Source organism: Protopterus annectens, chromosome 8.part0 (assembly GCF_019279795.1).
Source record: "Protopterus annectens isolate FY-2018-M chromosome 8.part0, PAN1.0, whole genome shotgun sequence".
Taxonomy (NCBI): Eukaryota; Metazoa; Chordata; order Ceratodontiformes; family Protopteridae; genus Protopterus; species Protopterus annectens.
In genome coordinates, this window is record NC_056741.1 from 873,073,608 (window position 1) to 873,089,523 (window position 15,916).

At 44.1% G+C, this 15,916-nt stretch overlaps 1 protein-coding gene across 5 annotated transcripts in view; it reads right to left on the reverse strand.

Moving 5' to 3' along the window:
* Positions 1-15,916, reverse strand: part of CXXC1 (CXXC finger protein 1) — a 1,961,705-nt gene that overhangs the window by 477,638 nt on the left and 1,468,151 nt on the right. For all 5 annotated transcript variants that reach the window (XM_044080389.1, XM_044080388.1, XM_044080386.1 and 2 more), the window contains one exon: positions 10,291-10,387. In XM_044080389.1, the coding sequence (XP_043936324.1) occupies positions 10,291-10,387 (97 nt within the window). The remainder of the gene's footprint in view (positions 1-10,290; positions 10,388-15,916) is intronic.

Genomic DNA, 15,916 nt, shown 5'->3' on the forward strand with positions numbered 1-15,916 from the left:
GTGGGATGATGTCTCAAAGAACTTTGGGATAAAGGGGTAGGTGAAGATGCATAAGGAAGACTGGGGGGACAATCATGGAGAAAGTACAGTTGTGCACCTACCATAAATGTAGATGTTCGAGTGTATTCACTGTTGCAGTCATTAATCTTGGGTTATCCTGCTGGCAGGCCACCCTCAGTCGTCCAGAATTCCAAATTCTAGGTCCGGCGTCAGTTGCTGTTGCCTCTTCCCTGACATCAGTGAGCCAGGGTTATAAAAGATGCAGCCAATGCCATTTTCTTCAGTTTTTCTTGCCCTAGATGTCAGGTGCCCCCAAAGTGGTAGGTTGAAAAATATGCCAATAAAAATGCATGCACAAAAATAACATTTTCTTTATCTACAAGCAAATACACCAAAAAGGTTGTATAGGATAGAGAAGTGCAGATAAGTCCCAGCAAAGAGAAGGGGGATGGTGGATGGGTAACCTGGACTGCAACAGGGAATACACTCGAACATCTACATTTATGGTAGGTACACAACTGTACTATGTTCATCGTGTTTCACTGTTGCAGTCATTACTCTTGGATAGAATCCCAAAGCTGAGGATGGGTGGCTGGGCTAAATAGGATTAGGAGAGGCTATGAGGCCCTGCAGAACGGCACAGGCAAAGCCTGCTCTGGACTTAGAGTAAAGAGGTAAGTGGTAGTGCTTTGTGAAAGTGTGCACTGAACTCCAAGTTGCAGCCTCTAAGATATGTTTGGTTGGTACTCCCTCTGAGGAAGGCTGCTAAGTGGCTGCTGCTCTGGTGGAATGAGGCCTAATGCCCTTAGGCACTGATTTGCCATGTTGAGAATAGCAGAAACGGATGCAATGGCTTATCCATTTAGAAATAGTCTGTTTTGAGATAGCCTTTCCTTGTGATCCTGCAGCATATGACACTAAAAGTTGCTCAGTCTTTCTGAAAGCTTTAGTTCTTTCCAAATAGAAGCGTAACTGCCTGTGTATGTCCAAAGAATGCAGAATTTTCTCACCCTTGTTCTGTGGATTTGGATAAAAGGTAGGCAAGTGAATGGTTTGGTTGAGGGCCACACTGGATACCACCTTAGGCATAAAAGTAGGATTTGTCCTCAGAGACACCCTGTCTGGATGAAAAATGATAAAAGGTTCCACAGCCATGAGTGCTTGCAACGCCGAGACTCCCCTTGCTGAGGTTATTGCCAGGAGTAGAGCTGTTTTCCAGCATAAGAATTTTATATCTGCTGTTGAAGCTGGCTCAAAAGGAGGCAGTGTGAGTTTTTCCAAAACATAATTGAGGTCCCAGGCCGGAATTGGTGCTCTCCTTGGAGGCCTAATGTTTTTGGCCCCTCTGAGGTACTGCCTTATTAAAGGATGAGAAAAGATAGGTGGTTCCGTATTGTAATGGGCGGAAATGGCAGAGGCATGAATCTTAATTGATGAGAAAGGCCTTTGTTCAGCATCTCAGTTAGGTATTGTAAAATCTGAGGTATATTTGGTACACACATGTCAATGCCTTGTTCCTGGCTCCAAGCACAGAATCTCTTCCATTTTTCTGCATAAGATTTTCTGGTACTGGGCCTCCTGGCCTCCAAGATAACATCCATAACAGCTTTTGAAAGAGGTGTGTTCTAAATTGTTACATTATCCGCCATGCTGCCAGATTTAAGGTCCTGAGTTGGCTGTGCAGGATCTGATTGTTTTGTTGGGTCAGCAAGTGAGAGGTTTGAAGCAATATCCATGCTGGACCTTGAGACAAGCTCTTTGGGAGTGGGTACCAGTGCTGGCGTGGCCAGTCTGGTGCAACCAGTATCATTTTTGGCTTCTCTTGTCTGACCTTTAGGAGTACCCTGGGAAGCAAAGGCAGTGGAGGAAAGGCATATATACTGTTAGGCATTTCCAGCTGAAGGACAGGGCGTCCACTTTCCATGCTTGCTTGTGATAAATCCTTGGCAAAATCTCTGCAATTGGTAGATGTGAGGGGAGGCAAATAGATCTATGTCTGGGTATCCCCATTTCCTTATTATCATGTTGAAGACTTGTGGATCCAGTTTCCATTCGTGGGGATCCATGAGGTTTCTGCTTAGTTCGTCTGCCAGAGTATTTGTTTTTCCTGGCAGGAATTGTGCTTGCAGGTGAATTTGAAAAGCCAATGCTGTGTCCCATAAGGTCATTGCTAGTCTGCAGAGGGGGGGGGGTAGGAATGTGTACCTCCCTGCTTGTTTATGTACCACATGACAGTAGTATTGTCTGTCTTTATCGGTAGCTGTCCTGGATGAAGCAGGTCCTTGAAAGCTGTCAGGGCATTTTGAACAGCTAGCATCTCTTTTTGATTGAAGTGAATATGCATCTGGTTTGCAGGCCATGTGCCCTAAATACATTTTCTTGCCATATGGACTCCCCAGGCATAATCTGATTCATCCGTTGTCAGTGTCTGTCTGGCTGTGGGTAAACTGAATGGCAGACCCTTGTTGTGGTGACAGGCTTCTGCCCACCATCGAAACTCCTGTTGTAGGCAGGGAATGAGTGCAATTACTGTCTCCAGGCTGTGGCAATGCTGAGTCCAAACACTTTTTAGATACCACTGTAGTTTCCTCATATGCAGTCTGGCATATGGAATTAGCAGAATGCAGGATGCCATGAAACCCAGGGCCTGCAGGATTTTCCTTGCAGACAAGTGGATTTTGGTTGCCAATTTCTTGAAGTAAGAAGTCAGTTGCGTTTGTTTGTCTGGCGTGAGATAAGCCATCTGGGCAGTTGTATTTACGCTTGCACCCTGGAATATTATCTCTTGAGAGGGCACTAGTTTTGATTTCTTTTCGTTTACTGTGTACCCTAGGCCAGTTAGTAATCTTTTTACAAACGCCAGATGCTTTAAAAGAATGTCTTTGGTCTCTGCTTGAATTAGGCAGTCATCCAAGTAGGGATATATTTGAATTCTTCTTTGTCTGCAAAACGCAATTACTGGTGCCAGGCATTTTGTGAAGACCCTGGGCACAGTAGATAAGCCAAAGGGCAGTGCAGAGAATTGGTAATGCATTGAGCCAGCTATGAATCTGAGGTATCTTCTGCAAGACTGTATGATTGGGACATGCAGGTACGCCTCTTTTAGGTCCAAAGTTACGAGCCAAGCCTTCTTGCCCAGCATGGGCAGTAGCTGCTGTAGAGTCAACATCTTGAATTTTGGAACTTCCAGAAACGTATTTAATATAGATAGATCCAGTATTGGTCTCCAGGTTCTGGCTTTTCTGGGTACTAGGAAAAGTCTGGAGTAAAATCCTTGCCCCTGCTCTTGCAGTACTTGCTGAATGGCCCTCATGTCCATGAGGGCTGTAATTAGTTTTTGTGCCTCTGCCCATTGATTGTGTGTCAGGTCTGGCATACCTTTTGACCTTGGTAGAGTGTAAAAATGGAACCTGTAGCCTTGGGATACTATGTTCAGGACCCATTTGTCTTGGGTAACCATTTGCCAAATTGATGAAAAAAGTGCTAGTTTTCCCCCAAAAGGGGCTATCAAAAGAAAAGTGCTTGGATCTGGAAAAGGAAAGTCATTGGGACTGTTTCCTGTAAGGTTGTGATTTGTCTTCTCCGCTTTTGGAGGTAGGAGCACCCCATTGTTTAGGCCTGTATGAGCCTTGGGGCTGAGATCTGCCTCTAGGACGCTTGTATCTGCCTCTTTGTGGTCTTGTCTGACACTGGAAAGGACCAATTTTTAGAAGGCCAGTTTCTGCTAAACCTGGGTGGCTGTACCTGTAAGAAATCCTTGACTGTCTGCATGGATTTTGCTTTATCCTCCATTTTTTTCAACACCTCTTCTGCTTTAGTACCAAAGTATCATGCTGCAATGGTGCATCTAATAATTTTGCTTTAACATGATCAGGCAGATTCTGCTCCTTTAACCAAGCATGCCTTCTAATAACAGAACCTGTAACAGCGGCCCTGCAAGAGGCCTCCAATGAATCATAACCACATTGCAAAGTATGCTTTCCCACTTGTTCAGCTGCATGCAATAAATCCTGCAATTCCTTGTTCTCTGAACATTCAGTATTTGTCAACAATTTCTGTTTAAGCAGTGACATCAAATACTGTTGATATTTAAGCATATGAAACTGACAATTTAAAGCCCTTACAGCCAAGGTAGCAGAAGTGTACACTTTTTTTCCCATCTGTCTAGAGCCCTAGAATCCCTATCAGAGGGGACAGGGTTTTTTGCAGTGGAAGCTTTAACCCATTTGGGACCTTGAGATATAATTTCTGGGTCAGCAGCTGGGTTCTTATATAGGAATTTATGAGAATCCATAACCCTGTATTATCTGTCTGGCTTAGCAGGTGCAGGGGGTAAAGAGTCAGGGAACAGGCTGGACTCTGAAAATACATCATCTACAATGTCTAAAACAGGTGGAATAGCAAGGGGTCTATGCTGAGGAAGTAGCAAAAAGTCTCTGAGCCTTTTCTTAGATTCAGAATAATCTTGGCTCTCCCAGTGGAAATGCTCCCTCATGGTATGTAGGGTTTCCCCAAAAGAATAATCGTCAGGAGGAGAGGCTGAGGGAATGGATTCTTCAGCATCAGAATCCTCATATACGGAAGCATGGAGTAATCCTGTTCAGAAGAGGAATCAGAGGAAATAGAAACCTGATCAGAAGAATCATACTTTGTCTCTTGCCTAGGCCTCTTATCAGGAGGGGGATGGTAAGCCCCTGATCAACGTAATTAGATCTTTGGCCATTTTGAGCATCTGTTTTTTAGGCATGGAAGTCTCAGTAGGAGAATGCTGTACTTGTTTCTTTGTCTTTACAGCTGCTTTAGTCTTTGTCTTTGAAGCTGAAGATGGCTTAATATATAGTTATAGAGTATCCAGAGGCCCAGTCGGCTCCACGTGGGAATCAGAAGTGGCCTGTGGCTCTGAGATAGCGGGCGCCAGGGGCTGCGAAAGCTCCTCACTGAGAACCGGCGAATGGCCTAGCAGAAGCCTCATCGTCGGTTTTGGACCTCGGATGCCTATCCTTTTCCTTGTCCTTGCGTTTTTTGTAAACTCCAGTTGTCAGCTGGTCCGACAGCATTATATAATTAAATCTTCAGCCACAGTAATGAAATGCAAAATCAAACCGACCCTTAATAGTGCGTTGGTTAAATCTAGCACAAAACCGACAGCTAGCAACGTTGTGATCAGGGCCTAGGCAAGGAATACAGTAAGAATGAAAATCCATATGAGGTATTTTCTTCCCACAAGAAATACAATTGTTAACTTTTTCTGACATCGGTCTGGAGCAAGAAAAAAGTTTGCCCAACGGGGTACTTAGCTTTAATGAAGACTTCGGTTCTGAAATTCGAATTTGAAAATCTCAGGAGTCGGCCGACCGGCACTTGTGAACTGCTTTTGCTTCGGGCACCGCACAGCAAGAAAGACTGAAGAAAATGGCGTCGGCTGCATCTTTTATACCCCTGGCACACTGACGTCAGGGAAGAGGCGACAGCAACCAACGCCGGACCTAGACTTTGGAATTCTGGCCGACTGAGGGTGGCCTGCCAGCAAGGATAACCCAAGAGTAATGACTGCAACAGTGAAACACGATGAACATCAGCATCTCTTGGTGACTCCTCCTCTGGGGGGGGGGGGGGGGATCATGGCAAAGTACCTGCTGCACTTGAAGTTGTTGAGAGAGGCAAATAGACTGCAGCATGGTTGGCCCCAATGACAAAATATCTGCTTCACAACTGATGGATTGAGAGACCACTCACGAGGCAGTACAACAGACCTGCTTAGTTTGTTTTCAAAAATGTTGGACATGCTTAGAATGTGTGTTGTGGTTGGAAGAGATCACTCACTGCCACACATTCATTGCTTCTCGCCACAAGGGATAAAAACGGCTTCCCCCTCTTAGCTGATGCACCAAACCACTGGCATGTTGTCCAACTGTACTGTAATCTTCCTCAGAGAAACAATGTCCTGGAATACCTGCAAAGCTAGGAGGACATCTGACATCTCTAGAAAACTTATGTGCAGAATAGCCTCTGAGGGAGACCATGGGAAGTGTCTGTAATCACCATGGCCTTTGGTAAGGGTAGATCAAAAGGATGTACCCGAGACACCACTGGAGCTTGGACCCACCACATTTCCCTGCAAATACTGATTATTCATATGCGGAAATTCATGGGTTGTTGCCTTACTGACGACTGTATCACCAACATCCACTGAAATACTCTCATGTGAAACCTCAACAGTGGAAAAGTAATTGAGACCGTCATAAATCCTAGAAGCTTTAGAATACATCTGGCAGTGGTTGTCTGAAGAGACAGAAAATTCAAGTCCTGACTTTGCATTGTGAACAGTCTTGGTTGTGGAAGTCTTGCTATCTTGAAGACAGTGTCTAAGTGCCTATGAACTCCAGGGCTTGTATAAGATAAAGATGTGACTTGTTGCAACTGACTGTGATGCCCAGAATGGAATAGAGATGGAGCATGTAATCTCTGGTGTGAATCAGGAGATGCCTGGTGGAGGTGACGAGGAGCCAGTTGTTCAGGAAGAGAAACAGATGAAATCTAGCAGCCTCAACTGAGCTGCAACCACTACCATGCACTTGGTGAACTTGCAAGGCCTGACCTGAAAATAACAGGATCGGAGCTGGAAGCAAAGAAACCTCTGGGCTCATCTGCTCATTTTGATCTGGTAGCACGCATCCTAGAGGATGGTTGACCACATCTAATCCTCCTTTTACAGCAGTAGAAAATTGGACTGGACCATGACCATTTGAAACTGAGTGTTTCACAAACAGGTTCAGTTCTCTTAGGTCCAAGACTGGCCTAAGGTCCCCATTTTTCTTTAGCACCAAAAAGAACCTTGAACAAGTTCTGAATCCGTGCAGTTTGATGGCACCTTCTGGATAACTCTCATTATTAGCATCTTTTGAATTTCCAAAACTGCGTCTTTTCTCTGATGGGGTGCCACACTGGGTAAATTCTTTGACATGTTTAGCGGAAGATGGGAAAATGGAATACAGTAGTCTCTGGTAATAACTATCTGGACTAGGACATTTTGGTGATGGATATCCAGGCCACCACGTGCAGGGAAGTGTTTCCAGACTGCTTCTACAGTGCAGCAGCCGAGCAACACCTCAAGTGTTGCTGGTAAGACTTTGAGGTGAAAGGAGATCTGAAGCCTTGATTCTGCGGGTCTCTTCTGCCTCACAGGTGCAGTCTATTAGAATTTCCACCTCTGCCTCAAGGAGGTCTACCTCCATAGAAGTCCAGGGAAAACCTAGGGGATTTTCAAAACCATATAATTCTTTCCTCTTTCTGGTTCCTGGAAAAGTCCTCCGGGGGGGGGGGGGGGGGGGTGTGTGTGTAGAAAAATGTATTCTTTTGGCAGGCAGAGTTTTCCTATCCTGTTCACTCCTGGAGAGAGTTTCTTAATACTTGGGGCCAAAAGGGAAACACTGATGAAGCATTAAACATTCGATTATAAGTTTTCATCATATTCTTGGCTGATGACTTTTTCCAGTGTGCTAGGCTGAGGAGAGTTGGTTCCATCATCTTCTACTTTGTGAAACATTGATGAAAGACAACTTAAAAGCCTCCACAAAGTCATATAAGTAAACCAAGGTATGCCTCCAAAAATCAATGTCTGAACCCATGGCTCTAGAAGCACCCTACATTGCATTTAAGATCATCAGATGCATGTAGGTTTTCAAGATGGATAAGAGGGCGGCCAGTTGTGAAAACATGGTTTTCTCGACATCCACAGACAAGGACCCACTGAAGGACTTGGAAAGTTCTTTAGTCAAGCCTCTCTGAAATCTTGTAAGGTGCTGCACCGAATAGTTCACTGATCATAGAGCAAAAGTTTCTAAAGCATAAACTCGCTTCCCATATCTATCCAAAGCCCTAGACTTCCTGTTGGGGGGGATGGACAGCTGGACTCTCTTCGTCACCCTCCTTCTTTGTGGCTGCCTCCACCAACACAGCATCAACCAGGTGATCCTTGCTTCAATGGGCATGTTTTTTTTTTGGTGCTACTAAATATTTATCAGGTTTTTGGGGATAGGCTCTGCTGTGTCTGGATCCTTCCATGTCCTATGAAAGATGCTATCGACTATTTCATCTGCCAGGGGCACCACCCAAAAAGAAGCTGGGCTGGCACCAAATGCCTCAAGGAACACAGACTCCTGGGAAGAAGCTTCAGAAGACAAAGCAACTTTCTGCCTCAAAAGCTCAAAAATTCTCTCAGAATGAGACGTCCTCAAGAGGTGATCTGGGGGACCACTCCCCTTCCTCAAACTTCATGTCTTCTGTTAGCGAGTCCTGTGGGGAGTCTATGTCTATTCCTTTGCACTTATGCTTCTGAGGAGTTTCCACAAGGGGTTATCAGAGGATGGCTTAGAGGTTTGAGGAGGACACTGGATGAGTATTTTCTCAAGGCTAGTCCAGATCAGTTGTCCCGATGGGACACAATGAACAGGCTTAGGACCCCAGAGCAGACAGTTGTAGAGTGGAAAGAGGACCCAAGGGAGGAAGGGATGTCCTGTCTCCTGATGAGGATAATGCTCTCTCTCTGCTGCCTTAAAGGTAGAAGCCAAGGAAAGTTCCAAAACCACCCCAGTTGAAGCAAAAGCCACTTGGCCGGGTGGTCCAGGGAATCTCCCGAAACCTGTCTCAAAACAGAAATAGGAGCAGAGCTATCTAGCTCTGAAGCTCTGAAAGGAAGGGATGGCTCCAAGAGTCTCTATGTCAAACCCCTACCCACAGATCTGTCGCCAATGCTACAGCTCTGAGATCCCACTGACTCCAACAATGCTGGTGCCAGTTGGATCACAGAAGAAGCCAGAGTCAACGAAGACCATACCTTTGGATCCAATGATGGCAATTCCAGAAATCTTGGGTCCAATAACTCTGAAACTGGAGGTATGATTGGAGAAGCAGTTATAGGGGTCTGGGACAGTCCAAAGCTCATGGGTCCGACAGCAGCAGGAGCTGGAAGGACTTCCAAATGAATTTGTTGAGTCCTGAGAAATTTCCTCATCATTCTGTCCACATATACCTCTGGTAGGTATACAGGAAGAGTAAGATGATGGAGGTCTAGAAGCCTTGCAAGTGGGTCTCTAGGGAAAGGGTCAATGTAGCCTAGAAGCAAATGGCTCTGGTGTGAGGGCTTCTGAAGGAAAAGTATGCCAGATCCAATGAAGTAGTCAGATCAGGAGTCTGTTGGATCTTAGAAGTGGGAGCCTGAGGCAAAGTACAAGAGCAGTCAGGGGATCACTTAGTCTGCTCCTTGGGTTGATCTTTTGACTTTTCCCCAGTCTTCTTTGTAGATGTGGGCACTCAATATGCTGAAGAAGAAGAAGAAAGAAGACTCTTTAAAACTAATTTATTTCTCTATTCTACAAGAGTCCTATGGTTAAAAGAAGAGCAGATGCCACACACCACATCCAAATGGCTAGCTCCCAACCAAACACATTCTGAGTGGGCATCCAAATTGGGGATTTTGTGTCCACAGCAGACAGATTTCTTAAAGCCAGTAGGTTTATCAACCAAGGTTAAATGTATAAAAGCACTACAGAAATACAACCTAGATAAGCAAAGAAATACAGAGGAGTAACACAAGGGCAAAAATACCAGCAATAATAATCAAGTAGTACTTTATGACTACAACAGAAAAAAGAGGCACAAGGCCTAAATCCAACAGGAAGACAAGTCAAGATTTTTTTTTTTAAAACAAGAGGAAACAAGTTAAAAGAAAAAAAAGAATCGGATAATACAATAAAGAACTGGAGTTAAGAGTAACAGAACACAAAAGTTTTGTAATTATCACTGAATATCCGAGTTATGATAACCATGCTTGAGAGCTGAGGGCAGCAAACGAGATCTAAGAAAAAGTAGGGTTTGGAGAGGATTATGGGTAAGGGGAAGGGCCTGAACTATGGAGCCGAAGTCTAGAAACAACAACCAAAGTTGGATCCCAAACCCCATAAGTTGAGGAACGGATAGAAAAGACATCATCAGATACTCTGGTTATGATATGCCTCTGAGGCATTGCTATAGTCTCTAACATGCTACCACAACTGGTCTCATCCCTACTTCCAAGTGAAAGAGAGCATGTTCTACAAATTCAAACTCTCCCTTCCCTGACTCTCTATCTAATGACATATCTGCCTCAAACTTCACTATTATAAATTAAAAACTGATTACAGTGTTGTTAGGACAACCAGGTGGTGAAAATACTTTACACATTAGTGAGCAGAGCTGGAAGATAATATCAATTAACAGGGAAAGCTGGAAAGAAAAACAATAATGACTTACCTTTGGATCTCGTGAATGTTCTGGACATAGCACCTGCAATCTCTTACAGTAGGTTTTGCTTTGAGGATTGTAGACATCACAGAAGAGACGAGTTGCTCTAGAAAGGATGTACACAGTGACAATTACTTGACTTTACACCGTCATTTCAACTGAAAAACAGACAGAGTGAGCAACTACGTGCGCACGCCTGAATGGGCATTACATGATGTAGAAGACGTATATTCTGGCACACTTCCTTAACTTCAGAATGACCAATCAACTTGACAATGAACCATGCTCCTTACAGGATGAAAAAAATCTGTGAAATACTAAAGTTATGTACTTACCATTATGCTAGATCCTTGTTGTCCCCCTCTATTCATCTTGACAATTGAAAATTTCCACCTTGAGGTGCATCTGAGCCAGTAACAAACCCCTGAGCTTTCAAGTGCTTGAACTCCTCTCTTCCATAATTCCCAATGTGGCTTTTCAGACAGTTTTCTTCCCATTTTTCTTGTGCTTGGAAGCAGTTTAATTTGTACACCTAGGCTAGGTCTGAGGCATCCATGGGTTGTCTGGTTTTGGTGGGGGGGATTCTGAAGGGTACCCCTAAGTTCTGCTTGTAAGCACAGATCCACTACTCCAATTCTCTTTTGAGACAGGGGAAAAAGATGAACTTGAAAGTTCAGAGACTAAGTGTGTTGGTTCCATAGGTTCTTGAGATATTACTGAATCTTCTCCATTTGCAATCTGGTTAGACGGATCATTAGGATACACAAGGGCATGTAACCTAACACTCTCAGAACTTCCTTTGCAGAAATTATTGAAAGGGGAAGAAGAGAAAGGTAGTAGTGTGTCTGGAAAGTGATCTGTTCCCATGGTAGAAAGGCCTCTGGAAAAACAAACTTTGGAGATGGAATGAGTTTTTTTTTTTTTAGACTTAGGATGAATCATAGGACTGGAAGAAATGTCCCCAGTGAGACATAGGAAGGAAAGTAGCTCCTCCACTGAATCTCTTGGATCAGGCAAATGTCTAGGTAGGGCTATATTTGAATGACCTTTGTCCTGCAGAAGGCAATAACTGGAGCCAGGCACATGGTGAACACTCTGGGGGCAGAACATAAGCCAAAGAGCAGAGAAATGATAGTGATTTTCACAGGCTTTGAAAGGAAGATGCTTCCTGTAAGATAGGTATGTGTAGGTAAACATCTTTTAGATCCACAGTGACCATGAATGCCTGAGGAAATAACACAGGTAGGAGCTTCTGAGGGCTAGAATTTTGAACTTAGGAACAAGGAGGAAAGTGTTTAATCTGGAAAAAATCTAGAATGGGTCTCAAAGTTTCCTCTTTCAGTCTGAAATAATACCTTCTTCCTTTTCTAAGGAGGTACCCTTTCTATGAAGCCTTGCTGCAAAAGCAGAACTACTTGGGCCACAGTTTCTTGAACTTACTCACTGGAGAAAAATGAATGCCTGCAGACTTTAAGAGGCAAATGACAGTTTGTGACTTGTTTTGATAACATTTAGCACCCATTTCTCCTGTGTGATTTTAGTCCATTCGTGGTTAAAGAGGGAAACTCTTCTCCCTAGTTTTGTAGAAGTGACAGTGGGGTTTGGAAGATAGGGAGGGGACGTAGTTGGAGGGTGAGTCATGGTTGCTGCATGCTGGGCCCCTGTGTTTGGGGTCCACAAGCCCTAGTGGTAGGTTCTGATTGCCGTCTTCTATATTGCCTTGGTGGTCTATTCCTTCTGACTCTTCTGTTTCTTTGTCTATATTAAGAAGAAGGAAAGGACCAGGCCTTATTAAGACAGTTTCTGCTAAACCTGAGTGGCTGAACCTGCAACAAGACCTTGACAAACAGTAAATGGGAGTGGGTCTAAGAATGGTGAGAAGGACAACAAATGCAAGACAGACAAAAGAATTACGAGAGATTACCATCTTCAGACAGTGAAGCAACCACTGGAGTCCTTCAGAGATTAGTAATGAACTGCGGTTGATGCTGTTTAACATCTCTTTCACAAGCCTGACTACAAAAAAAGTGTGCACACGCACACATATACTTCTATACATGGTTTACTATCACTTATTCGAAGTGAAGTCGGTCGATGCCACCGTTCGAAAATCGGAATGTCGACCGTAGGCAATGTCGAACACTGATATTGCCAAAATACACATCTGACCCTACCTCAACCTGTGTTAAAACCCATCCCTACGTAGCAGTCGACATGTATTTCGGCAATTCCGGTTTTCAACATTGTGAATTTTGCACAATCTCGGTCGACCATGTGAATAGTCGACCAATTACATTTCGGGTATACAATAGTAAACCTCTATACATTTACTTATATGCATACATACATATAAATATATATATATATATGTGTGTGTGTGTGTGTGTGTGTGTGTATATAAATACACACTCACACAGATGCAAAAAAAATAAATAAGAGCCATGGCAAATGGTGGGAAGTCTCAGAAGAGTAAAGGGGATGGAAAACAAAATGGATAGAAAAGTGGAAGCAGAGGTTTCAAAAATTAACAGCAGAATAATGCACACAGGTGGGAATCAGAAGGAAAAATGTGTAACAGAACGAATCAAGAACATGAAAGCAGGATAAAGATTGGGGGGTTGCCATTACTATAAAATTCAGTCATGCAGGACATTGTGCGTAAAAGCAGTTTAATGGAAAGTAAATTCTAACCCACCTGTACAACAAGAAAATTAGATTTCAAAGAGGAAGAGATCATCTCACTATGCACAGAAACATAGGTTCATAGGTTGGTACTAGGCTATCAGCCCTAGGGCCTATACAAGCCTAGCCATAACAATTCCCTGGCTATTTCTTCCCACACTATTTACTTCCCTGGACCCCTGTCTAGCAGGGCGACTGATGTGATCCCCAGTGTGGATTTCCTTTCTCCCATCCAATCGTCAAGGTTCCTTTTGAAGAGGGCCAAAGAGGCACTCTGCTTGACATGTATGGGCAATCTACTCCAGAGTCTGGGGAGTCTCTGGGTCAGGAACCTATCCCTCCAGCATGTTTTGTTTATTGTGATGACAAGGTTTAGATCTCTGGAGCGTGTGGCTCTGAGGGATTGGGATTTCTTTAAGTGTACCATGTCCAACAGCTCTGAGTTTGACATGGCCTTGTATATTAAGCAGAGATCGCCTCTGAGTAGATGACATGCGACAGAGTATAGCTGGAGTTTTTTAAGGCGGTCAGCATAGGGCATCTGCTTTAGGCCTGTGATTCCTTTAGTGAGGTATTTCTGTGCCTTTTCCAGTTGTTGCAGATGTCTTGAGAGGTACATACCAAACGGGGCGTTGTATTCTACAATGGGTCTAATGAGGGATGAGTACAGTGGGACAATGACCTCCTTTTTTCTGGATGAAAAGCCCTTAGTGATGAGGTGTGCCACATAGAAGGATTTCCTGACTGTTGTGGCGATGTGGTTATCGAAAGTGAGACCACTGTCCACCTGTGTCCCTAAGTCTCTTATCACACTTTCGGTGTTTAGTGTACTGCCACTTATATGGTAATTCACGGGTACATGTTTTTTCCCAAAGGGGATAACTATACATTTCTTGGCATTGAGCTTGAGCCCATGGCTCTGGCACCAAGCATCTGTTTCTGTAAGGCCCTTTTGTAGAGTATCTACATCATTTGAGGATTCAATAATGGCTCCCAGTTTGCAGTCATCTGCGAACTTTGTTATTCAGAGTTCCTTAGTGTTGGCCTGTACTTCAGAGAAGTAGATGCCAAACAAGAGAGGTCCCAGGACTGAACCCTGAGGTACTCCACTTGTCACTTGTCTGGAGCTGGATTTGGAGTTGGCTACTTTTACAGTGTGGGTTCTATCAGTAATCCAGTTAGCAACCCATTGGGTGACGTAGGGATTAATGCCCAGCTTAGTAAGTTTATCTATGATTCCAGAGTGGGGCTTGGTGTCAAAGGCCTTGGCAAGGTCTAGATAGGCTGTGTGGATCACCTTACCCTTGTCCATGGCTCTGGAGACTGATTTGAAGAAGTCAATCAGGTTCAGGAGACAAGATCAGCCCTTCATGAACCCAAACTGGGTGGGGTCCAGTGTTTGAAGGTTGCCAATGTCTTTGTTTAGAAGTTCCATGATAATACGCTCCATGGCCTTGCAGATAAGGCTTGTCAGACTGATGGGACGGTAGTTTCCTGGATCCAAGGTGGATCCCCCCTTCTGGAGTGGGATAACTGTAGCTCTGCAGCACTCAGTGGGCACGAAACCTGAGGTGAGGCTACGATTAAACATGACACTTAGGTGAGGTGCCAGTTCATATTGTAGTTCATGCAGTACACAGCCCGTGATGTCATCTGGTCCCATGGATGCTGTAATTCTTAGCTTTGGAGAGTGCGTTTTTTACCTGGCCATTATTAGCGGAATTTGGCAATCTTCCGGTATTGAGATGGGCCATTTAGGGGGTGAGGGGGGTGAAGATGGCACTGAATCGATCTGCCAGGATATTGACAATATCCTTGGGATCAGTATATTTAATGCCATTCTGTTTTAGCTCAGAGCAGATCTGAGCATTGCCATTTAGATTCTTGACATAGTTACAGAATGTCTTGTGGTTGTCTTTGGAATCTTTGACAATTTTATTTTTGTAACTAGCTTTGGAGGATTTTATGAGGGATCTCAGTTTCTTACTAAGGCTGGTAAGGAAGTTTTTTGCATCCTGGGATTTTCCTCTTTTCAGCAACAGTTTCTTCCTTTTGTTGTAAAGTTTGTTTATGGCAGGGGACCACCATATTGGCTTCCTTTTTTTGGATGAGAGCATTTTGCTTCTATTTGGGATGGCACGATTCATGCATGAGCGGAGGTGCTTGTACAGTGCCTTAGTGTAGGATTCAGCAGTTGAACTTTCAGTTCCCGTCTGCATGGGTGTCATGAAGTTTGTCACTTCTGACTTGAGTAGCATGAAGTTGACTTTGGAGAAGTTTTTTATGGAGGTTTCCTTACTGGGTGGTGGGGGTGGGATGTAGCTGTTAAGGGTGATTAGCTTATGGTCAGACCTGACTAACGAGGGGGTTACCATAGGTGTGGAGCATTGATTTCCCATGTTGGTAATGACCAGGTCTAGGATATTGGAGCCCCTGGTGTAACTATGGATTAGTTGATCCAGGGTGTTGGAATTTATGAATTCCAAGAACCGTTGGGCAAAGGTGTTGGTACATGAGCAGTTTTCCCAGTTAATGGCAGGGTAGTTAAAATCACCCAGTATTAGGGTGTTTGGTTCTATCTTAATATTTTTCAGTATGTTTAGAAAGGTGTAGTGAAAATCTTGGGGTATGGTGGGGGATCTGTGGCAAGCTACAATTTGGATTGCAGTCTTACCTAGTGTTAGTTGCACCTGGAGAATTTCAGACGCATTGTGTTGGGCTACTAGCCTGGTGGTGTGAATATCCTTGGGTGAATATTGACGACACTCCACCTTTAGTGTTTCGGTCCTGCTTTGGTGGCCAAAAAGTGTGGTAAGAGTTGTAGCCTGGTATTGCAGGGGTGCTCTCTGGAACCAGGTCTCAGTTACTGCACAGATATCGATGGTCTCCATTTTTAGGAGTGCCTCGAGAGAGTGCATTTTGAGGTTTAGACTTCTAGCATTGAGTAGCATTA